At 45.7% G+C, this 25,138-nt stretch overlaps 1 protein-coding gene across 1 annotated transcript in view; it reads right to left on the minus strand.

Moving 5' to 3' along the window:
* Nucleotides 1–25,138, minus strand: part of GLB1 (galactosidase beta 1) — an 82,295-nt gene that overhangs the window by 21,874 nt on the left and 35,283 nt on the right. Inside the window, exons 6-13 of the mRNA XM_030551218.1 lie at nt 17,066–17,246; nt 15,941–15,999; nt 15,101–15,222; nt 14,957–14,997; nt 14,235–14,347; nt 5,799–5,873; nt 2,765–2,854; nt 305–418 (exon numbers count right to left, since the gene is read on the minus strand). Coding sequence (XP_030407078.1) covers nt 305–418; nt 2,765–2,854; nt 5,799–5,873; nt 14,235–14,347; nt 14,957–14,997; nt 15,101–15,222; nt 15,941–15,999; nt 17,066–17,246 — 795 coding nt within the window. The remainder of the gene's footprint in view (nt 1–304; nt 419–2,764; nt 2,855–5,798; nt 5,874–14,234; nt 14,348–14,956; nt 14,998–15,100; nt 15,223–15,940; nt 16,000–17,065; nt 17,247–25,138) is intronic.

Consider the following 25,138-nt stretch of genomic DNA (forward strand, 5'->3'; position numbering starts at 1 on the left):
TCCTACTCGTATGAAGACCCTAGACCAATTTTCAGTTGTCTTGATACTAACGGTAAGACTTTTAAGCTGACCACAGAAACGGTGTGTACAGATTAGAATATTTTAAAAGCTTTAGTAAAGTGTAGAATGTACCAACTGTATGATCCCTTTTTTTCTCTTTACGTTTCATATTAAATAAACTAAACTGTATTTGTGTACATGGGGTAAAAAAGTCACAAAGTACACAGTATAATTATTAATCAGAGCTACCCAAAGGCAGCAAGTGACAGACATGGATATCAGTAGTTGTAAGGTCAATATTTACCCCATCTACGGAGACATAGGCACGGTCGTGGACTCCATTTAAAGGTGAAAAGAGTGGTGTTGGCTCACTACAATTTTTGGGGAAAGTAGTCCTGTACAGCACAAACCCAAAATACTAGAAGAAAAAAAATTAGAGAACCAAGTTATTCTGAGGCTACACTTGAGGCCACACAATGGAAACCATTAACCAGAATTTCTGCCTACACATTAGAAGAGTAATTTCAACTTTCATATCCTGTCTGGAGCGATAATCACAAATGGTTTCAGATATCCAGGTTTAAATCTTGTCAAGTGATTTCAATCTTCAATACTCAACGTAAATTTCATAAAGTTTCGTACACATATTTACATAACCTTAAAGATAAAGGTCTCAGATAAGATTTCTCCTCCTCTGCATCTCAGTAAGAGTAAAGGGTCATGAACTGAATCCACTGATATTTATCCATTTTCAGTGAACTACTGACAACTGGAAAAAACGTTGCAACTGAAGCTTAGGTAACAAGCTAAAAAACTGCACCCTACAACCAAAAACTGACACCAGTACTGCCAGTATAGGAGAACCAGCTGCTATACTACTGGAATAATTAAGAATATTTTCATGTGAAATACTGCCATCAGGGGACAACAGAATCAGTGCTGCTGGATTTGTTCCTGTAACAAATGAAACAAACACATGGAAACCATTCTGTTTTTCCCCAGTAGCATTAACATAACACCATAGTCTGCCATGAATTGGATTTTAACTTGGTTCCTGGCCTTCGGGGCAAGAAGAGGTGGGAGCACGGCAGTTCCAGCTAGGGCGACCAGATGTCCCGATTTTATTGGGACAGTCCTGCTATTTGGGACTTTTTCTTATATAAGTGCCTATTACTCCCCACCCCCGTCCCGATTTTTCACACTTGCTGTCTGGTCACCTTAGTTCCAGCTAGTCACATGTGACCACCAATGCATTCAACCGGCAGATGGTAGGAAAAACAAAACAAAGGGAGGCTGTGACCATTATGGACCGCCCCTTTTCCTGAGGCGTCTCTGAGGTCCCCATGAAACCAAGGCAGGTGACAGGGTGTAACAGCTACAAAGCCCAGCAGAGTGTGGAGAAGAGCAATGCATAGAGGGTGAGCTGCTTGAAACATGACCCAATGAGCAGGGATGCTAAAACCAGGGAGCTGAGTGGTCAGAGGCTCCTTTTAAACCAGTTTCTTTTCATAGGGTCTTTCAGCAGCTGACTGAGTGCCTGCTCTCTGCTCCCACAGAAGCGCACAAGTAGCAGGACAGCTTCTGAGCCTCTCTTCCCCCAGCTGGATCACTCTGGTATATGCAGGTAGAGGCAGAGAAGGAAAGCCATCCAGCTTACCGGCTGGTCGTTCTGGTTTGGCCAAGACAGATTTGGGTTTTGAACCCAGCCCAGCTAACGTTCAGAACTGGGTTTTGAATCCATCCCATCCAGTGTCCTGGGACTATGGAGCAGGTAGCTGCTCAGCAATCCTGCCCACCACACGTTTCCTAGTGGTTGCTTCTTTCAGCTGTAGGCAACTGGCTCCTAATCTGTACTTAGCTCAGCAGAGGGGGTGATCTGGGAGCCAGATGCATGCAGTGGAAAGATGGGGCCAGTGAGCAGCCAGGAGGCGAACAGAAAAGAAGTCGGGGAGAAGGGGCAAAAAATGTGGGGAGAGAAGGAGGATGAAGCCACGGCAAGAAGAGGAAAATGGGAGCAAGATGCTTTTTCAAGAGGTATTTTTCTAAATCAGCCTGTGGTGTAGAGGCCCCTTGGTGGATGGGATGTGTGCACTCTGATGAGTCCTGGGTGACTACTCTCAGAATTTTTTCTATCTACATTCTGAAGACGAAAGGAAGTAAAAATAAACAAGATACCCATAAAACATCAACCTTGTGACACCCCACCCCACTCCACCCCCTCAGATCCCCTGCCGTTTATCAAGAGAATTGTCCCTGGCAGATGTTTTGACACATCACCAACTATATACCAGAGAGAAAGAAAGAACAGACAGACCAAGGAGAAAGAGTGGGGAAAATCTGGAAAACAAGGAGGAACAAGGTGGAAGGGATCTTTGAAACCTAGTGCTTCACAGAGAGACTATAAAAGAGGAGAAAGAGCACGAGAAATGGAGGAAGATACTGAGGATGAAGAAAAAATGGAAAGCAGAGATAACAAAAATACATAAAAAGGGAGAGAGAAAATGAGCCAAAAAACCCCAGGTGAGATTCAGCAGTGATGTCAAAAATATGGTGGCCGCAGGAACAGATGGTGTCACAGATGGGGAGGGAACTCCAACCCAAGGAATCTTGGAACAACTACTGTAAGAAGCACAACACTGCAAGATTTAAAGGACCAAGTTCAGACATGGTTTAAGATCTTTCACCCCAATGCAGTGATATCAGGGTTGAATTTCATGTAAGATTTGGAAAATGATCACTTAGTAGTTACATGAGAAAGTCTTACCTGCTGCAACTGAACAAAGGTTAAGGGGTAAGTGCTTCTTATTGGCCCAGAGGGTGACAGGTCATCAAGAAGCTCTGCTACTGTGCCTAGCTGCAATGCAGAAAAAAGCAGATTTAGACTGGTCATAAAATTCAATGTTTAATTAGTAGCTAAATAAGACAAGACAAAAATATGGTCCAAATTCTGCTCTCAGTTACACTGGTGTAAATCTGATGTAATTATTGACTTCCAATGAATTACTCCAAATTTATTATCTGAGGTAGCTCGGAGCAGAATTTGGCTTTGTCAAGTACCATCTAAGAGGACTTTTAAAATGACTGAACTCGCATTTATTTTTGAAGCAGTAAGGCCCCAATTCAGCAAGATGTTTAGGCATAAGTTGAAATTTAAGCATGCAATCAGTCCACTGACTTTAGTAAGACAATGCACAAGCTTAAAGTGAAACATGTGCTTAAGTACCTTTCTGCATCGGTCCAATAGGCACAACTATACTGCAGGTTAATATACCCATGATGCCCTCTGACCTCTTTTTGAGATGATAAAAGCTCTCTTGCAGACTATGCTTCTCTCAACATTTGCTGTGGATTCTATGTATTAGTCAGGATTCACACAATATGCATAATACCCTTTATGGGCTCAAAGGTTCAAGTATTTTGGGCTTTTTTAAATAAGAGCATCAGAATTATAGTCTATTTTACATAAGTGTCTCCACGGGCCCAGCGTAAATTACATTGGTGATTCCAAATATTTTCCAAAGTCAGTATTTGCTTTCAAGTAATGTTGCAGAAAAGCCACTACAAAAATGGCACTTAAAATGTTGTAGAATTCAATATATATTTTATACACATTCACAGTAAAAAGAAAACAATGAAATGCTGGGCGTTTCAAAATAACAAAAGAGCAAGCTTTTGCACAGGCACGTTCAAAAATGAGAAATGCTGCAACATTAAAAACAAACCTCAACATTAGGTATGCAATCGTTTCTACACATTATAGGATAACACAAATCATCTATTCACACGCAATCATTGATTTTGTACATAAAAACAGAGTGACTACTCAAAGACGGTAGTCTGGATATAAGTGGGCTATTCATGCAATAATCTTTTAAAATGTACCAGTTCTATGGCATGCGCCTCACCATGGTAATTGAGTGCTTCCCAAAATTATCCAGTATACACAAAGGAAGGTTATTTCTCTTCCCGCCAGCAAGCAGAGAGTGGACTCTTTTGGAGGAGGAGAGAAATGGGAGGAATGTGGCTTACTGTGGTACGGTCAGGTCAAAGAAGTGGGTTTTGTGTTTTGCTTTGACCATGCTGAGGTTCATGGTCCATGCCAACCTCTTTGTGCAAGAAATCCAGATTAATGAATTAGTCACCTAGAAAGCTAGGTCTTTTGCACATGAGTTTGATTCTTGAGGTTGACAGTTCATCGTTCCAGTGGCAAACAGCTGTTGTGGGAGATCATAATCAAGCAGAAAGATGATCCCTCGGACAATATGGATACAGTATGTGGAGTAACAGGCCAATTAAAAATCCTGTGGCCTGATTCTCAGAGATGCCATGGATCTGCACCTCCCATTTATGTCACCAGAAGTTGTGGATGTTAGGGATGCAAATATCGTTTAAAAAGTTAACCGGTTAAATGACTAAAATTATATTGTTTAACAGAGTGCAGGGCTGGGACTGCTTCTGCTACTGGGGTCAGTGGTTGCGGTCCGCGGCCGCTGCTGGGGTCAGCATGGCCTGGGGCTGCTGGTCCCACTGGTGCAGCCACTGCTCCCATTGGACAGGCTGGGGTTGGCCAGCCAACAGGTAATGGGGCTACTCCAGCCAGCAAGGCTGGTGCTGGGGCTGCTCCAGCCCACCCAGGATGTACACATAGCTGTGTGTAATTTTACTCACTATTGAATATATACTAGCTCAGAGAAACCCTTATAAGGCAGCCTCTTGTCTTCTGAGACCACCCTAAAGTATGCTTAGTCAGAGGCGGCAGTTCTGCTTCACCTTGACTGGATAGCCATTTCTGTGAGAAATTTCACTGCTGCAGACCACTTGGGCTGGATGACTTAAGACAGGTTGTGCTGTATTATCTGTTACCAGTAATCAATGTTGCAACACTTCATATGCCATAGCAAAATGGGTCAGGCTTATCAATCAAAAAGGCTGTCTGCCCAAAACTAAAGAATTACAGAGCACTATCCAAACTTATGAATAACTACATCCAGCTTACCAACTCCCCCAAACAAAAAAAATGTCCCTTATGGCATATAGAGTATTTATTTGCAAAACACAGCACCTCCTCTCTTCCCGTCCTTCTCTTTCCTTTCAATCCACCAGCAGCTAAAGCAGCCTCTCATTAAACTTCTATCTTCAGCAGGCTGTGAAATAAACCCCACCGGCTTACCCAAACTCTGAGTTGTCCAAAGGCTGAATAACTAGAGCTATACAAATATCACGCATTTTAGTGAGACTTAACACACAGCACAGTGCATATTATAAACATTGCATTTTATTTACAAGCCATGTACATTAACATATTTCCTTTTGGTGTAATAAGGTAAATGTTAGTAATTGGTGGAGGTAATTTTGAGACCAGAGTCAAAATGCTTGTCAAACTGAATAAACCCCATTTTACACAGCTAATTTTGGCAAAGCAGTGTTAGTCCTATGGCTTAGTACTTCCATAGTGCTTTTCATCTGCAGATCTCATAGAGGTTAACAAAATTATCATCCTCCCATTTTACAGAAGGGGAAACTGAGGTAGAGGTTATCTGATTTACTCAAAGTCAGACAGCAAGAAAATGGCTGAGCTAGGAAGAGAAGTCAGAACTCCTGTCTCCTAGTCCCATGTCCCATATCTGTCTCTCCTCAAGAGGGTTAAGAAGCCTTTTATCTCTGAGTTTCTATTCTCTCCTCCCTGCTCCTTTATATAGTGCCCGTAGATGGCTATTTCAACTTTATAAAAACATTCCTTACAAAGAAACAAGTATGCACGCACAGATAGACCTACAGGGTAATAAATGAACATTTACCTTTTCCATTGTCACTCGCCCATATGCATATTTGGGTGTTGTTGGCGGGATAGGGCCCTCAGGTAAGTGATTATACTAGGAAAATAAGAGACACCAAATGAAATTTTAATATGAAACACATTTTAACCAAATTCTCATCTAACATTTTGTAACTTAAGGGGAATAAAGACACCAAACTAAAGATAGATTTGGCCAAAAGCAACATTTTTCGCAGAGCTGTAGGAATGCATTTGCAGGAGGTCTTAAAACGGAAGTGTTAAAATCCACCTGATTTGGTTATGTATTACACATGATTTTAACAGTAACTCAGAAATGGGAGCCTTCATAAGAATGTAGATAAATAGACAAATAGTTGCCTGACACTGCAGTCTCTTCAAATCTCATGTAAACCATTCCCAGTTTGTGAAACCATCTGTTCTTTCAAGCAGGTTTTTGTACGTTATGATAGCTAGCCTGGGCCTGCCAGAGTCTCTATAAGCCTCTGACTCATCCAATACACATCACACATTCTGTCCACTAAGGGCCCAACTCCACGCTCAATGCCACCAGTCAAGTTCTGATTTACTCCAGACAAGCATAGTGGCCACTGCAAACAGACTTTGTTCAGAAATAAGGCAGGGCTCTGCAGAACCCATTTTATTCACTTTGTATCCCTGCCTTGTTCATTGAACAAGATCCCGTCTGGGCCCTGAAAAGGCAGAACTCCAGCAGAAGAGATGCATACTTACATGTGCACAACGGGGCCTCATTAAGATTGCCTGCACAGCCTTAAGCATTGCCTCAGGGCTTGTCTACATCAGAAAGTTGCAGCGCTGGTGAGGGAGTTACAGCGCTGCAACTTTGAAGGTGTACACATCTGCAGGGCACCAGCGCTGCAACTCCCTGTTTGCAGCGCTGGCCGTACTCCCGTTTTGTCTCGGGTGTAGAGGATCCAGCGCTGGTGATCCAGCGCTGGTAATCCAATGTAGACAGTTACCAGCGCTTTTCTTGACCTCCGTGGAAGGAGGAAGCCTCTGGTAATCAAGCTGGTTTCCTTTCCCGGTTTGCTTTCTCGGTCCCGGAGCCAGCCAGCAAACCGCAGGGAAGGAGACCTGCTTGCTCGGGGTTCCGGGACCGAGAGAGCAAACCGGGAAAGGAGACCAGCTTCGCCGCGGTTTGCTCTCTCGGTCCCGGAGCCAGCCAGCAAACCGCAGGGAAGGAGACCTGCTTGCTCGGGGTTCCGGGACCGAGAGAGCAAACCGGGAACGCCGCGGTTTGCTCTCTCGGTCCCGGAGCCAGCCAGCAAACCGCAGGGAAGGAGACCTGCTTGCTCGGGGTTCCGGGACCGAGAGAGCAAACCGGGAAAGGAAACCAGCTTCGCCGCGGTTTGCTCTCTCGGTCCCGGAACCCCGAGCAAGCAGGTCTCCTTCCCTGCGGTTTGCTGGCTGGCTCCGGGACCGAGAGAGCAAACCGCGGCGTTCCCGGTTTGCTCTCTCGGTCCCGGAACCCCGAGCAAGCAGGTCTCCTTCCCTGCGGTTTGCTGGCTGGCTCCGGGACCGAGAGAGCAAACCGCGGCGTTCCCGGTTTGCTCTCTCGGTCCCGGAACCCCGAGCAAGCAGGTCTCCTTCCCTGCGGTTTGCTGGGTGGCTCCGGGACCGAGAGAGCAAACCGCGGGGAAGCTGGTTTCCTTTCCCGGTTTGCTCTCTCGTCCCGGAACCCCCCTTGAAGCCGCCCAACAGCGCTGCAGTGTGGCCACATCTAACACCACTTGCAGCGCTGGTTGCTGTAAGTGTGGCCACTCTGCAGCGCTGGCCCTATACAGCTGTACTAATACAGCTGTAACAACCAGCGCTGCAAAATTTTAGATGTAGACATGGCCTCACTTTGGAGTACTTAGTTTTGCATCTCTAAATCTCTTAACACCTTTTTTTTTTTTTTTTTTAAAGTTTCCTAGGTTTGTTTTTTTCTTTGAAATAAAAAATTCCATCTTGTGAACTTATTTGCTATTCAGCACCAGGCTGTTATGTCTTGCACAAGATGCATGCTCAAAGCCCTGCCTCATCTCTTAGGCACTTGCTGAGGTAAAAATTCATTCAAATCATCTACTTCTGCATGCACAATACTAATAGATTGTTGGGAGATACTAAAATAGCTCATGGAATTTGAAAAACACAATAGTAAGTGCACATGCATAAATTGTTGGTATTAGGGTTGCCAACTTTCTACTCACACTAAACCAAAACATCCCCTGCCCTACCCCTTCTCTGAGACCCCACACCTTCTCTGAGGCCCCATCCCTGCTCACTCCATCTCCCCTCCGTCGCTTACTCCTCCCTCCCTCACTTGCTCATTTTCACTGGACTGGCTCAGGGGCTTGGGGTGCAGGAGGGGGTGAGGGTTCCAGCGGGGTGAGTGGCCAGAAAGGAGGAGTTCAGGGTGCGGGAGGGGGCTCCGGGTTGAGGTCTAAAGTGGGTTGGGATACATGAAGGGATGACGGCTCTGGATGGGGGTGCAGGAGGCAGCTCTGGGCTGGGGAGTGGAGCCGAGTGGTTCAGAGTATGAGAGGGAGCTCCGGGCTGAGGCAGGGGGTTGTGGCGTGGGAGGGGGTACGGACTCTGGGCTGGGGGTACGGGTTCTGGGGTGAGGCAAGAAATGAGGGGTTCAGGGTGCAGGAGGTGACTCCACGCTGGGGCAGGGGAGGATGAGGGCTCCGGCTGGGAGTGTGGACTCTGGTGTGAGGCTGGGGATGAGGGATTTGGGGTGCAGGAGGGGGCTCCGGGCTGGGGCTGAAGAGTTTGGAGTGCAAGAGGGTGCTTTGGGCTGGGGGGGGTGAGGGGAGGACTCCGGTTGGGGGTGCAGGCTCTGGGCTAAGGATGAGGGGTTTGGGGTGGAGGAAGGTGCTCCGGGCTGGGATCGAGGAGCTCAGAGGGCAGAAGGGGGATCAGGGCTGGGGCAGGGTGTTCGTTTGCGGGGGAGAGGGGTTTCAGGCTCTGGGCATTGCTTACATCAGGTAGCCCCTGCACTTAGGAACCAGAGGCGGGACATGCCACTGCTTCCAGGAGCTGCAGGGAGCCTGCCTTAGCCCTGCTGTGGCACCAAGTGGACTTTTAAACAGCCCAGTCAGCAGTGCTGACCAGAGTCGCCAGGGTTCCTTTTCTGCCAGACACCAGGCAACCCTAGTTGGTATAGGGTGGGCATAAGAGGAAGTTACTCATCTTGTGGAGTAACCCTGGTTCTTCGAGCTGTGTTCCCCTGTGGGTGTTTCACTATAGATGTGTGTCCCTGCGCTTCTGATTGGAGATTTGTGTAGCAATGTCCATTCAGCCCACATATACACTCCTCCACCTGTCCCGTGCTCTTCCTTGAGGCTAATTAGCGTTGAGTGGGCGAACCACCCTCAGTTCCTTCTCTATCACAAAGACTCTGTTGAGAACTCTAAAATAGAAGGGAGGGGGTGGGTTGTGGAGCACGCATAGGGACACACATCTCCAAGAACCATTGTTACTGCTCAGTGTGAATAACTTCCTCTTCTTCTTTGAGTAGTGTCCCTATACATGCTCCACTGTAGGTGACACCCAAGCAGTGTCCAGATGGGAGATTGGGGCTTCGGAATCAAGTCTGTAATGGATGATAATACTGCACAGCTGAAGTTACATTGGAAGCAGAGTTCCCAGTGATCATGTAGTGTTCTGCAGTGGTATGAACAGACGCCCTGGTGGCTGCTCTGCTGATTTCTGAGATAGGGACGTTCTTGAGGAAGGCGACGAGGAGGAAACCGACCTTGTGAAGTGCGTGCGGATTAAAGATGGAGGTACTACACTGCAAACCTCATAGCAGTGTTTGATACAGTTCGAGACCCATTTGGAGAGTCTTTGGGCTGATATTGCTGCGCCTTTAGACATATCTGGAATGGAAAGGAAGAGCTTAGATTTCCTAAAAGCATTAAACCTGTCCAAGAAGGTGGCCAGGGCTCTCCTAACATCTAGAGTGTGAAGTATGGCCTCCCTGTTATTGCAGTGAGGCTTAGGATAAAAGGTTGGGAGGTTAATCGGTTGGTTCACATGAAAAGATGAAGTCGCCTTGGGTATGAGCTTTGGGTGCAGCCCGAGAGCAACCTTGTCATGAAAGAAGACTGTAAAAAGGCGGGTGCACCATCAGTGCTGCTATCTCCCCATTTCTCCTCACCGAGGTGATGATCAGAAATGCTGTCTTCATTGACAGGTGTATAAGCGAACAAGTGGCAAGAGGTTCAAAGGGTAGTCTGCTCAGGCTCTTTAAAACTAAGTTCACGTCCCATGTTGAGATGGGATGTCTGGGTTGGGGAAAGAGGTTTGTTATGCCCTGGAGGTCTCTCTTTCTAGTTGGGTGTGAGAAAACTGAGTATCCCTGTACTGGTTGATGGAAAACCACTATGGCCACCAGGCATACTTGAGTGAACTGAGAGATAATCCTGACATCTTAAGTATGTGGTCTAAAATCACAGGGAGAGTAGCAGATGCCAGGATAATTTGCCTGGAATTCCACTGAACTCGAGACCTGGTCCACTTTTTCAGGTAAGATGACTGGCAGTCAATTTCTTACTGTATAGTAACACTTTGGGTACCTCCTCAGAGCAGAAGCTCTCTATGTATTGGAACCATGAAGGATCCAGGCCTTGAGTCACAGTATCCGCAGGTTGGTATGGAAAGTGGATCCTTCATTCTGCAAGAGGAGGTAAGGAGTGGGTTGAAGAGGGATTGGTGGACATGCCGCCAGCTGTGACAGCTATGGGCATCACATCAATCTTGGCCACTTGGGAGCAATCAGTATGACATTTGCTTTTTCTCTTTTTATTTGTGACAGGATCTTCATCTGCAGAAGGAATGAGAGGAAGGTGTATAGAAGGCCCTCGTCCCTTGGAAGAAGGAGAGTGTCCAAGGCCAGCATGGACATTTCTTGTTCCGATAAGTGACGAACAAGCATATTGTCAGTGTCTCCCATTGACTGAATATGCTGTGAAGTACTATGGGGTTCATTTCCCACTCATGGTTGTGGGAGAAATTGTGATTAACACTGTCTGCTGTTGTGTTCTGCACTCTCGGCCGACAGGCCACTGACAATAGAGCATTATGGGAAAAGCACCAGTTCCAGAGGTTTAACACTTCTGTGCAGAGGACGACAATCTGGTGCCTCCCTGGCAATTTATACAGTACATGCACACAATGTTGTCCATCACGACTTTCATGTGTGTACCTCTGATCAGTGGAAGAAAGTGAACATAAGCGTTCCTGACCACTCTGAGGTTGATGTGGAGAGTTGCCTCCATGGGCGATCATTTGCCCTGAGTCATGAGGTTGTTGAGATGTGCAACCAAATCTATCAGGGATGCTCAGGTAGTGAGTAGTAGTGTTGGGGGGACTGTGTGAGTGGGACCCCTGTGCAAACAGCTGTTGAGTCTTTCCACCAAACCAGGGAGTGTTTCCTGTTCAAATGTTCTGAGTAAATCAGGTCCGTTTTGTGTGTGAAGGAGGAATGTGTATGTTAAAAGATAAGCGTGAAGGTCATCACCAGACCAAATGTTCTAGGGAGGAACTGAAGACAGGCACAAGGGCACCAGGAGGTTGCAACACATCCCTACTGAAATGTCAGAGGAGGGCAGATTGACGACTCTAAAGATGAGAAAGGCACCTATCAATGGGGACAAGATAACTGTAATCAAAACAAGTATGGGGTAACTCCCTGAGAAACCTGATGAAAGAACAAGACAAAGGATGAAAACAACAATTTATGAAAACAAGCACTTGACAAACAACAACTGATTACAGCATGATGGTGCAAAACTCACTGGTCCCAATGAAGAAAAATCACTATATAAACAGGATGCCTTGCCATGAAACTTTGGGTTCATCCTGCCAAGACTTCTCTGGAGTATCATGTCAGGACCAACAGAACCCAGATCCCACCTACCTGTGATCAACTTTTCTGGGCCCTACATTGATCTGGACTGGTAACTATAACCTGGACTGGCGGGACAGTGGTGTGTGTGGGTGTGGGTGTGAGAGACCGAGAGAGAGAAAATGCATATGCTAATTGGTATATCTTCAAAAAGTGTGGTATATTGCCTTTTCCCGTGAAAAAGATCCCATGTGCTTCTTATAAGCATAAAATTTTGCTGTACAGCAATCCTGTAGAGGATTTTGGGATGCTCCAGACAGCAGCAGATCCCGCTTAGCCCTTCCTTTTGGTATCTATTATTAGAAAAGCTCCGTTTTGTCTGTTTGTTTGTTTTTTCTTGTGTGTTAATGGAAAGGCTAATGAATGGACTTCAGTGACTCAGACACAGGTTTGATACAGGAGTGGGTGGGTGAGATTCTGTAGCCTGTGTTGTGCAGGAGGTCAGACTAGATGATCATAATGGTCCCTTCTGACCTTAAAGTCTATGAGCTATGCCACTATAGCCATCATAGTGTAGATATGGCCAGCGGTGGTAGCAAAGAAGCACTAGAATAGACCAAAGGAATCAGGGGCAGAAAAGCCAGGAGACAGTCAGAACAACTGGCATGTTTTTAAAAGCCAAACTGAAGGAGCTTGTCCACTGGACCATGACAAAGCACTCTCTACATCTGACATTTCTCCCTGCCAAGTTCCAACCACTTCACTGGTAGAGCTGTTAAAAGAAAGAATAATTTATCTCTCTAGATTATGGCATAACTCCACTTCTTCCTCGCTCTTTGTACTTGAAAATGGCTCAACCAGTTCGCTCAAGCTTTCATAAAATCCACTCCAAACAATTTTCACACTAGAGAAGAAACCAGACATAGATCGTTTAAGTCCAAAACCAGAAAGTGTTAAGCAACTGAAAGAGGCCTGTTAGGACAGGAAAACAGATAATACCCCCACACACATCTCCAACCTCCCTCCGTGCCCCCCAAAAAGCCTATAGGGGCTCACTGTGTGTTATGCTTACAACAAATCTATCATTTTGAAAGCAGATATTCATTACAGGACAACTCTCTTTTTAAATGTAACTTTACCTCAAAATGTGATTGAGCAGATAGATTATTATTGGTTTAGAACCCACAGCACAGACAGGAAGATTTTGTTTAGATACTATGGGTATGCAGGGTAAAAGCTAAACAAACCACAGCGTAAATGTTGCGTACACCAGTCTGGCCTACCAAAATTGACAGTGCTTATGTCAACACTTCAGATCCTATCAAAACCAGCTCTCTGCACGAAGTCGTATCTCCCGTGGTTCACATGCATGCAAACACTAAAGATCACATTTCAGATAAGCACACACTTTAATTAAGGAACTCAAGAGCAGCACTTTTTTGTAACATTCATTGGCAAGGGAAGCCACACAAAGATGTGAGGACTCTATACTAACCTGTACTCTAAGGGAGGCAATATAAAGCTATCAAAAAGTGATGAGACTTGGAAGGTTAAGCTTGGGAAAAATACAGAAAGTTATGAGACTGTTCCCCAGTAGCCTTTCAATGGAGACAAAAATAAACCCAACGCGACTTGTGCTTAAACACAGAGAGGGGCCCAAAGCAACTACTTGGATTGAACAGTCTTGAATTTTGGGGTGTTCAAAACCCAGATTCAAATTCCACAGCTCAGCCCATCTCTTGTTTGTAAAAGTTATGAAGGGAAAATCTGTTCATCGGCGTAAGCTTTCCCACTCTTAGAGACCCCAAACACTAGAGTTCACAACAAAGTTTGGAAGCAGACTTTGGGTGATTTTTTACACAACAATCAAAGAATTCAATAGCAGCAAAAAGCAGCAGTGTATTTCAACACCTGAAGTGGATAATAAATAAGTTGGCAGAATTTTTTTTATAATTTTAACAGATAACATCCACATTTATTTTTAAGCATTTTCCCCCTATTTTTATCTATTTAAATTTTTCACAGTTGGGGGAATTATGGAGGAGCCAGACAATAACTAAGGACAGCAGAGATTTAGGTTAAAAAAGTTAAAGCTTTATAACCTCTAAATCACAGATTGTCAACATCATCTGTCAAAATATGCAAAGTAAACATCCTTAAATCAAAGTCTAAATAAGCCCTCAAGCAGCACTTTTCTAACTTTGCATATCTGTACATTTCTGTTCTTATCTTTTTTCATTGGTTTGTGTGTGCTCAGTGAAATCGACATTTACTGATAAAAAACCTAAACCTTCCAAAGCTAGTAATAAATCAGGAGGCAACCCACACCCAGGGCCACCCAGAGGATTCAGGGGGCCTGGGGCAAAGTAATTTGGGGGGGGCCCTCCATAAAAAAAAAGTTGCAATATTATAGAATAGTATATTCTCATGGGAGCCCCTGTGGGGCCCATGGCAAATTGCCCCACTTGCCCTGTCCTCTCGGCGGCCCTGTCCACACCCATGCAGAACCAAGAGAGCTCACACAACAAGCCAGTGAGGTTTTAAAGAAACATTCTAAAAGCTGTGTCTTTTATAAACACTCACCCTACCAATGACTTCTCTCAGAGCAAAATATTTGTCAGTGAGGTCCCCTGCTTCACTCAGTGGAGCGTCATAGTCGTAACTAGTAGGCTGTGCCGCATATGGCATGTTTGCCCCTGTGAAAATTAAAAATTAATTAATTAAAAACAATTGATGGAGCTTCTCCAGTTTCCTCCCCAATGGGATAGTTTTTTAGACTTGTTTCTTTCCACCCACAAATTTCTTTGTTCATAGCAAGATCTCTAAGTCTAGGGATTCAGCCTGGGTTCCCTTCAGGAAACCATCCCTATTCATGACAGAACTTAAGCACCTGCTTATATTTCGCTGAAGTCTGTTGGAGTTAAGCATATGCTTAAGGAACGCCCTGAACTGGAATGGATTTATGCATATGCTTAAGTGTGTTCCTGAATGAGGGCTTTCGATAATGGTGATTAGCAGAGATGTAGTGCTGCTGAAGTATCGCTCCTGCACCTGAAATATAGAAGGTGATATGCTCTGGCACTTTTTAATTCAAGGGCTCCTGGACACCTAATCCTCCTTCCCCACTGGCATTTAAAATACTTACCTGTGTGTCTTAAGAAAATGAATATAGAATTGATTTAGGACATGGGGGACCTAGAGGCTGAAGGTTTAGAATGTGTGTACTTTGTAATATACTGTAAACGAAAGGTGTAGACCTCACCTGCAATTGGAAACCAAGCCACTTTTTTCAAATTGTTCCTTACCATTCCAATAGGCAAAATTGGTTCCACCTATAAACATGTACCTAAAAAGAAAAACAAATAAAGCCACTCAAACCAGGCTTTTCTGACTGCCACCTCACTCTCACTTTTCATTAAAAACAAATCCTCTCTTGAACAAGCACTTACATGTTAACATTAGCACCACGTGCCAGGATTTCATCAAGAGTTTTAGCTATTGTATTTGTTGGCACAACGGAATGAGGGTGACCCCAGTGATCCAGCCAGCCAGTGTAGAATTCAGAGTTTACCTGCCCGGGGTGAAATGTGGAGAGTTGGGGAGAGAACAGGAAAAGGGGGGGGGAGAAGGAGGAATATTAAGGAAACAATATCAGAATTGGAGGTTAAGTTATTTTAAGTTCAATTGATGTCACTAGCAATTAAAAAAAAAGCAGCTAAGTGCATTTGAATCATATTCAAATAATGACTGTAAATACGGTGAAATATGTTAAAAGCCACAGGAGATGAGGTAACTCTTTAGTTAGGATTGAATTCTTCTCTCAGAGTGGCTAAGGCATCAAAATGGCTCCTAATCAGCTCACATCCCATTAACTTGTGTAAAAATCTATGCTAGTTAAAAACAGGATGCAGTTTTTTAACCTGCTCTATTAATTCTGCCTCTAACTTCCGCTCTCACACACACTTGACTCACTCATCTAAGCATCTCTACTGCTTTGTACTTACTTTCCTAGGCTGGGAAAAATCAAGACAAATTGGGATCTTCTGAGACCAAAAAATACTCCACAGAACAGCAGTCAGGGATGGATCACAGCACAGCAGCATGGCACAGACATGTACAGAGAAACTGTCCCCAACCTCTGCCTCACCATGAAACAAGAGTTCCAATGTCCCATGGACCCAGGCACCCCAAGGAGCACAAACAACAAGCACTGCTACTGTCGACCCCTCAGTTTTCATTACTATCATAAAATTAAGAACATATGGAAATTTAAAAAAAAACAAACGTACCAAGGGGCCTCTAGGTTCACTGCCTCTTTGAGTTAAAAATGCTGCTGTGACATTACCACCTGCAAATAAAAAACAAAACTGAGCGGCAATATCCATGCTATTTCAGTCCTTTGCCTTCAGGAGCAGCAACTGGGATGCTGTACCTCTCTCCCCTGCATCAACAGCAACCGAGGTGGAAATCTGGACCTAAATTTTCAGAAGAGGCTAGTGATTTTGGGTGCCCGACCTGAGGCACCAGAAATGGGCCTAGTTATCTGAGTGCTCAGTGCTTTCTGAAAACCATGTCCCTTTCAGGAGCCTCAAGCTGAACACCAAGAACTAAGGCACCCAAAAATCATTAGTTATTTTTGAAAATGTAGGCCTTAGTTTAAAGTAGATTTATTTGTGGGAAGTGTAAACGTCAGGGAATTGGCAAATCAGATTTGGAGCTCCATCTCTAAGTCACTGGTCTGAAAGCCAAGAATAACTGAAAGTCAATATTATTTGACAGATTACCTCCAGGAAATAGGAGGTGTGAGAGATGTGGATTTTTTTCCATTAATAAATGGACTGAGACTACAAACATACCTTACCACAAAGGACAATTCACAAGCGAGGTCCCAGGTTGAAGGCACTTGGAAATTGAACTACATTCACATTGGACTGAAGCCCAGGAAATCTCCCATACTGCCAAGGCTGTGCAGTTTCTAGTGAGGACAAAGTCTCCTGTTCGAACTGGGCACTTTTTACAAGCAAAACACTCACTTAATTCTGCGTGCTTACAGTACCACAGATTGGGGCAATATGTCCCATTTTAACTATGTTCTGCAGCACTAGATTTTCTTCAGAGGAATGCAAGGTGATAATCTGATGGAGCTGGAATTTGGGCTGGACTAAGAGCCCTTGGAAAAACTGCTGACCATTGCTATATTTTTTCAGTAGGTTTGCACTGTAAAGAGACCAGACTGGTCCCAGAGGTGACTCCCTAGTGAATCACACCAGCTGGCTCTCTCTATATGTTTAAGTATATATCAAATGGCAATATGTAGATCACCACTTAAACCCAGGAGTTAAAGAGACCATCAACTTTGCTACAAGCGAACAAACATTGGCTTAGTTATCTTGCTATGAACAGCTGCTACTAACCTGGTGCAAAGTCCACCGTTGCATAAAGACCCTGCAGAGCTCCACATCTCAAGTAATGTTTGCTTGCCCCATCTGTTGTAAACAGTACCACCTCATCTCCAAGATGGTGATGGAAGAGCTTCTGAAGGTAACGAAGGTAATCGTAATCACAGGCAAAGTAGCTTCCATATTCATTTTCAACCTATGCAACAAAAATAATAGATTAGCAGCAAAGCGGACATTTGATAACCAGATCTGCACCCTTCACGGGGAGAAGACTTTTCATATTGAAAATGGAAAAGCCACTCAATGCGACACCATGAAAGCCTAATCTGGATTGCCTCCTCCTTGCAGAGACACAATGAAAGCCCAACAGAAATTCCAGAGAAGATGCATGGTATGAGGGGAGATGCCACACCACCAGCATCATTCTTCTCACCTCCCAGAAACCTGTCTTGCAGGAGAGCTCCACAGCTATCTGGAGAGGCGTTGTATCCCAAAGCATCAACCTCCCATTTCCACAAGAATGCCCTGCCGTAGTTAATGCTGGCTTAAACAACGTTAGCCTAAGCACTGTCTCACTTGTAAACGGCGTGCCCCAAGTACAACCGACAAAGCTCTATTGTAGCTCTGTTAACATGGGGATGGCAGGAGATGTGTTAACTTCGATGGAATAAATGGGCCTACAGAGTCAAAGAAGTTAACACGATCTTGTCACTGCACAACACTAGCCAGTTAAATGTGGTTCGGGGGTTCAAGTAAAGGGATCTCGGCCTGCTTAGTCCTGTAGCAAACTCACCAATATTAAAAATCTTTAAACCTTTTATTAAAGATACTGAAAAGGAAAAACAGTAATAGCATTTGAAATGACCATATTAAAGCCTTACTTAATACTTTACAATATCCCTTATTCCCTGTCGAGAGCTTTTACAGGGAAAAAACCCGTTTGCCACTTTTTAGAGGGTATTCTTTTTGAGGAAAAGAGAAGCTTGTTGAGATGAACTGGAGCTGTTGTTATTGCTGCTGTTGCTGAAGTCTGGTCCTGTTTACATAAAGACAAAACAAGGCACGCATGCAAAATGGGAGTGAAAGTAACAGCAAAGACAGAAAATGCAACTTCTGTCTCTGGTGCTGATTTTCACTTGCAGCTTCACTGCTGGAGAAACACAGGCCCAGCACACAGTCACTCCAAGACCTGGAAAACTTGTAGCAGCGGTGGGTTGTTTAAGGCATTGCATTTGGTTGCCTTACTGGGGACAAGCTCAGAGCACTGTTGCAAAAGATGCTGTCTTGTTTGGCTAAGCCAAACTCTTACTAAACAGAAGGCAAAGGAAGAGACAGAGGGAAAAGAAGAAATAAGCTGGAGAAGGAAAAGGACACATGGAGCGCAGTGACAGCAGAAACCAAAGTTCCATATGCCAGGTAGTGTTAGGGATTTAGCCAGCGGTGGTGGTGTCATCTGGGTCCCTCTCTCTGGCCTGGACTGATCAGGACTTCTCTCAGAATCAGGATGGTGAAGGTCTAACAGAGTCATGGAACATTCCTGGGTCCCTGGAGATGGTGGAGTTGGCAGTCATGATAACAAAGCTTGCTCCTTTCAGTCAACCCATCTTCTAGCCTATTTGAGCCTCCCCAAAGTCTCTTTTTAAGTACTCTAAAAGGGAGTAAAGGGTGGAGTAACCCATCCCCTCGCTATTTTGTTCACCAATTAGGCCTAATTTCCAACATACCAGTTTTAGTTAATTCATTCCTGGTTCCATTTGCCTCTTGTTTACCAATCATGATATTAACACAATTCTTGGGTGGTATTATTAGACCTTTCGCTTAGTCTAACTCAGTATTTTTGTCTCCCTTTTTTTTTTTTTTTAATAAAAACAACTCTTTATAACAGTTTGAGTTGAATTTTTGTTACCAAGTGTTTTTTACATTTGGTAACAAAAATTCAACTCAAATTGTTATAAAGAGTTGTTTCTATGGACATATCCGTGTAATATGCTATAGGCCTACTGTGGATGAAGCGTGCTTGATGTGAGTTGCATGTTGACAACCGAAGCAAGAATGTGAGTTGTTTGTGAAAAATAACTTTATAATGAGAAAGATAAGGAAATATTGGGGGCATTGCCATGGCAATGCATCCGCTGCACCTGTAAACCAAACTGGGGAAAGAGGAACATCTTGGGCCTGAGACTGTTTCTAAACATCCTGGGTTTTGGCAATTTGCCCAGTACTGTCACTTTAAAATTGCCCACACAACTGATGACATGATGGAGTGGATTATAAATGATGTTCTATACACTCACAATTTGGAGTCGTTCATGGATCCAGAGTCCTGTTTAGTTTAAGATGTGGTGCACAACAACAGAGCTCTAGAGGAGTTCTGGAGCCAGTGCAAGGAGGCCAGAATTTCCATGTGGATGGCTAGGGACTGCACTTCACAAGGATTTTGGCAGCTGTATAACTTTTTACAAATAGGTTCCTCAGCTAGATCAACAGGAAGGTAACCCCTTGTCCTGCCCCTAAGCCAAGCGAACAATGTCATGGAAATGCCTCAAAGGAAACTTCTGAATTTCCAATTATTCCTGCAGAGAGGACAATTTGGCCCAAAATGTTTTATTGAATACACATACACCGCACATAAAATAACTTGAAGACTGTCTGTTTTATTACACATTTTGCCTGTGTGATGCGGCATCTGCCCCACACTGGTGGAAAAAGGATTAAAAGCAGCTGGATTAGGGTCGGGACTTGGGGCGGTCAGAGGACAGGGAACAGGGGAATAGAATGGGGGCAAGGGTCCTGGGGGGGCAGTCAGGAAGGACCAGGGGTTGGATGGGGCGGTGGGAGGCAGTCAGGGGCAGGGGTTCCAGGGGCAGTCGGGACAGAGAAAAGGGGTGGTTGGATGGGGCAGGGATCCCGGGGGGCCATCAGGAATAAGAGGAGGGGCTGGATGGGGCGGCAAGGGGCAGTTAGGGGACAGGGAAGGGGGGTGGATGGGGCGGGGATCCTGGGGGTGGGGTGTCAAGGAACATGGGAGGTTGGATGGGGCAGGAGTCCTGGGGGGGTGAAGCAGGAGTCCCGGGGGGCAGAGGGGCACGACCCCCTCAAAGGGTGAGGAAGAGGGAACCGGCTGTTAATATTTTGGCAGCTCATCACTGATTAGAATTATTGTTTGTATTGTAGTGAAGGCTAAGGCCCTCAGCCATAGTCAAGGCTGCACTGTGTCTAAATGTAGAAGAGAAAAGGTGTCTCTCGGGTTTACCGGAATCAATTACCAAAGTCTGAACAGAAAAAAAAATAATAATTAGGAAAATAACCCTCCGGCCAAGACTGTGAAATTTCAACCCCAAAAGGTCAGCAGGAGGCAATTCAGGTAGGGCACGTTGTTCTGATTGTTAATCACATAAAAGCAGCTCTGTAAGCACTTCTGCTTGATCGTTCTCACCTTCCACGTCTGCCTCCACTTCATTTTCTTCACCTAGGGCTGACGCTTCAGTTGATTTCTGTCCTTCTTCAAGGGGCCCAGCTGACACTGCAGGCTCTCTTATTAAAAAGAGCAAGTCTATCAACTGCAGTGCAAGCTTCCCCATGTTAAGCCATCCATTGGCCTCAGCTATGTTCTGGAGAGTCCATCTGACGTCAGGAGGGTAATAAGTTCTCGAAAGGCAAAGGCATGAACTGGTACGGGGACTGAGCAACGATGCCATTTGTGATGAAGACACTACTAGGGACCTGACTGAGCTGAGGAACTCATTTCTCATAGATCCCTGAAGAGCTTTCAGATGGTAATATGTTTCCCTCACTACTGATTCATTTATTCATAGGCCTTGGTATAGCCACCAGCATCACAGAACTGGAGTGGTTTTTGACTAGCTATCAATAGACTTTCTCAAGCTATTTCAGAGTCCAGTATGTGGATATGTGGTTAAAACTGCTAACTTTTACCTTTAGCAGATGATTTGTCTTAGTTTTGACTCTATATCCCCTAAGTGTAGTAATTAATAGTGAGTTTGGGGCTCTTGCAAATTATCTCAGCCAGTTTCTTAAAATGTAAATATATAGTAAGTTGCAAAAGCTTTCTTTAACAACAAAAGTATAATTCATAAAGTGCTAATGTGGTTATGAAAATAAAGCAGTTCATAATACTGAAGAGATTTAATATTGAGATCCAGTTAAATTGTTATATCCATGAAACTCCAACCGCAGTTAACAGCAACATTGTACTTTTATCCTAACATCCATCTAGCAATATCAAAGTACTTTCAAAAAATGGGTAAGCACTGTCATCCCAGTCTGACAAAGGAAGTCACAGAGGGCTTAAGTAACTTGCCTCAGGGTATGTCTACATCTAAAATTTTGCAGCGCTGGTTGTTACAGCTGTATTAGTACAGCTGTATAGGGCCAGCGCTGCAGAGTGGCCACACTTACAGCAACCAGCGCTGCAAGTGGTGTTAGAAGTGGCCATACTGCAGCGCTGTTGGGCGGCTTCAAGGGGGGTTCGGGGAACGCGAGAGCAAACCGGGGAAGGAGACCAGCTTCGCCACGGTTTGCTCTCGCGTTCCCCGAACCCCCCCTGCAAACCGCAGGGAAGGAGACCTGCTTGCACGGAGGTTCGGGGAACGCGAGAACAAACCAGGGAAGGAGACCAGCTTCGCCGCGGTTTGCTCTCGCGTTCCCCGAACCACCCTGCAAACCACAGGGAAGGAGACCTGCTTGTTCGGGGAACGCGAGAGCAAACCGGGGAAGGAGACCAGCTTCGCCGCGGTTTGCTCTCGCGTTCCCCGAACCACTCTGCAAACCGCAGGGAAGGAGACCTGCTTGCACGGAGGTTCGGGGAACGCGAGAGCAAACCGGGGAAGGAGACCAGCTTCGCCGCGGTTTGCTCTCGCGTTCCCCGAACCACCCTGCAAACCGCAGGGAAGGAGACCTGCTTGTTCGGGGAACGCGAGAGCAAACCGGAGAAGGAGACCAGCTTCGCCGCGGTTTGCTCTCGCATTCCCCGAACCCCCCTGCAAACCGCAGGGAAGGAGACCTGCTTGCTCGGGGTTCGGGGAATGCGAGAGCAAACCAGGGAAGGAGACCTGCTTGATTACCAGACGCTTCCTCAGGTATGCTGGGATACCTGCTTATTCCACGGAGGTCAAGAAAAGCGCTGGTAAGTGTCTACATTTGATTACCAGCGCTGGATCACCAGCGCTGGATCCTCTACACCCGAGACAAAACGGGAGTACGGCCAGCGCTGCAAACAGGGAGTTGCAGCGCTGGTGATGCCCTGCAGATGTGTACACCTCCTAAGTTGCAGCGCTGTAACCCCCTCACCAGCGCTGCAACTTTGTGATGTAGACAAGCCCTCAGGCTTCACAGTGAGTCAGAAGCAAAGCTAAGTCAAACCCAAATCTCTTTATTTGCAGTAGCCTGTTCTAACAAACAGTCACCATCCTAGCCAGTAGATCCATGGCTAAATTAGTGGGAAATGTTTATATGAGCCTCCTCCCACTGTCTAATTTTGCAAACAAGACACAGGACATACTTTCTTAACTACTTGTTTTGTAGCTGAGTCCTATCATATGCACACATGACTAACTGCAGACATAAAAGTGAGCAGGGTAAATAAAAACTGATGATTTAAAAAAATTGGATTTTTTTTAATTTAAACCAGGGATTTTTTTATTATTTAAATTATAAACAGTTTTTCTTTTTAAAAATAAACCTGTTTAAAATTAAGTCTGAATATAATACAAAATATGTGAAGGGGTAAACGAATTATAATTTAGTTGTAAATGTGAAACCTGTTCTGATAAGCGAAGTTTATATATCCAAATCACTTAAAGTTGTTTTGATTAATAAAAATAAACTTTATATGCTGTTTTGTGTGTTTAATTAAATTCCAGTTACCACCATAATGCAGCTTAACACAAATTATGAGCAAAAAAGTTAATCATTCACTATTTTCTAATATACTAAAAATGTAGTTAATAAGAATTTGAAAATGTTAAGCTACATAGCTACAAACATATATAGAGTTATAGTGTACCCACAAAAAGATGGACCAAATCTAGTGTAAAGGCTCTATTTAGTTGTAAATCAACATGTTTTAATGTTATATCAACCAATAAAAATGCACCTTTCTTTAGAAAATAACTGAAGTAGAAATTGAAAAATTGATTAAAATGGATGATTTAAATCGAAGTTTTCCACTGGGTGAATTAAATCATGCTTTAAATCGCTGATTTAAGTCAATCCACCCTGAAAGTGCGTCTTTGAAACCTTCTTTCAAAATCTGAACCTTAATGCTTAATTTGTTCAGTGTAATAACCAGTGGAAGCACCAGGGCCAAATATTTAAGGTATTTTATCCTTCTTTCATTCCTGGCTATAGTAGGTCTGGTCAGGCTAGATACTCAAGAGCATTGGTTCTCAACCTATTTATCATTGTGGGCCAAAGAAGTGGCCCACAAAGCGTCAGTTGGGTGGCAGGTTGAGAACCACAGTGCCCCCAACTAACACCCACCCACACACACACACACACAAACCCCTATATCCAGTGCCCTCCACCCAAAAACCCCTCCATAGACAGGGCCGGCTTTAGGAAGTGTGGGGCCCAATTCGAACACTTTCAGCGGGGCCTGGCAGGGATGACTTAAAAAGAAAAAAGTGTAAAAAAAAAAGTCTTCCATTTCTTCCATGTATTACTTACTTTCCATAACTATATAAATAATAAAATTGTATATTATGTACATTGCATCATATATGCTGTTGATTGGTTATTAATTACTGCCGTTTCACATGTGTAAGTCCCCGCCACTCCCTGGGGATGTGCACGTGTGGGTTCCCGCTGCTTCCTGCCCTCCTCATTGAAGCAGGTGTGCAGGTTACTGGCCTAGGAACTGCAGGGCAGCAGTGGACATGGGGCGGGTTCGAGGCAGGGCAAGGGCTGACTGGAGGTAGGGTCTGGCTGCAGGCAGGGCAAGGGGTGCGGGGCTGGCTGAGAGGGGAGTGTGGCAGGGCAAGGCAGGGCAAGGGGAGTGTGGGGCGGGCTGGCTTCAGGCAGGGCCACAGGGGGGTGCATCAGGGGTTGGCAGGGCTGGAGACAGGAGTATGGGACTGGCTGGCTTCACGCAGGGGGGTGCAGCAGGGGTTGGCTGGAGACAGGGCTGGTGCGGGCAGGGGTGTGCGGCAGTGGTTGGCTGGACACAGGGCAGGGGTTTTGGTAGGGGCTGGCTGTGGGCAGGGGGTGCAGAGCTGGCTGCAGGCAGTGGGGGGCGGGCCTGGTGCGGGCAGGGCAGGGGGTGCAGCAGAGGCAGCTGGAGCCCTGGCCCTTTAAAAAGCCCCCCACTATCCCAGGGCTCTGGGGGCTATTCAAAGAGCCCGGGACTCTCCTGCTTCTACCCTGCCCCGGCCCTTTTAAATAGCAATGGGAGCCCTGGGGAATGCATGGGGGCGGCAGGGCTCCGGCGGCTATTTAAAGGACCAGGGTGGCAGAGGCAGCTGGAGCCCTGGCCCTTTAAATAGCCTACAGAGCCCCCTGCTACCCCAGGGCTCTGGGGGCTATTTAAAGGGCCCGGAGCTCCAGCCGGGGGCACGGAGCTTGCCGCGCTCCAGCCGGGGCTCCAGCCAGGAGAGCGGGGCCGCAGGGCTTGCGGCGCTCCGGCCAGAGCTCCAGCCAGGAGAGCGGGGCCGCGGGGCTTGCGGCGCTCTGGTCAGAGCTCCAGCTGAGAGAGCAGGGCCGTGGGGCAGCCACGCTCCCGCTGGCGCTTTGGTCAGGGGAGTGGGGCCATGGAAGACCCCAGAGCAGACCGCAGCCAGGGTAAGTAAAAAAATTTTAAAAGGTGCCTAAAGCACGGGGCCCTCTTAGGCACGGGGCCCGATTCCCAGGAATCAGGCGAATTGGCCTAAAGCCGGCCCTGTCCACAGAGTGGGGCTAGGAGTGGAGAGCTGGCATGGGGCAGGGACCCTGATCTTTTGCGCGGGGACCCTGACCCCCACTGTGTGGAGCTGGGAAGCAGCCGGCTGCCTGGACCCCAAACCCCACCGTGAGGCAGCCAGCTGCCCAAACCCCAGTCCCCAGACCCGCTGGGACCCCAAAACCTGTTGGGAA

The sequence above is a fragment of the Gopherus evgoodei genome, chromosome 2 (assembly GCF_007399415.2).
Source record: "Gopherus evgoodei ecotype Sinaloan lineage chromosome 2, rGopEvg1_v1.p, whole genome shotgun sequence".
In the NCBI taxonomy this organism is placed as follows: Eukaryota; Metazoa; Chordata; order Testudines; family Testudinidae; genus Gopherus; species Gopherus evgoodei.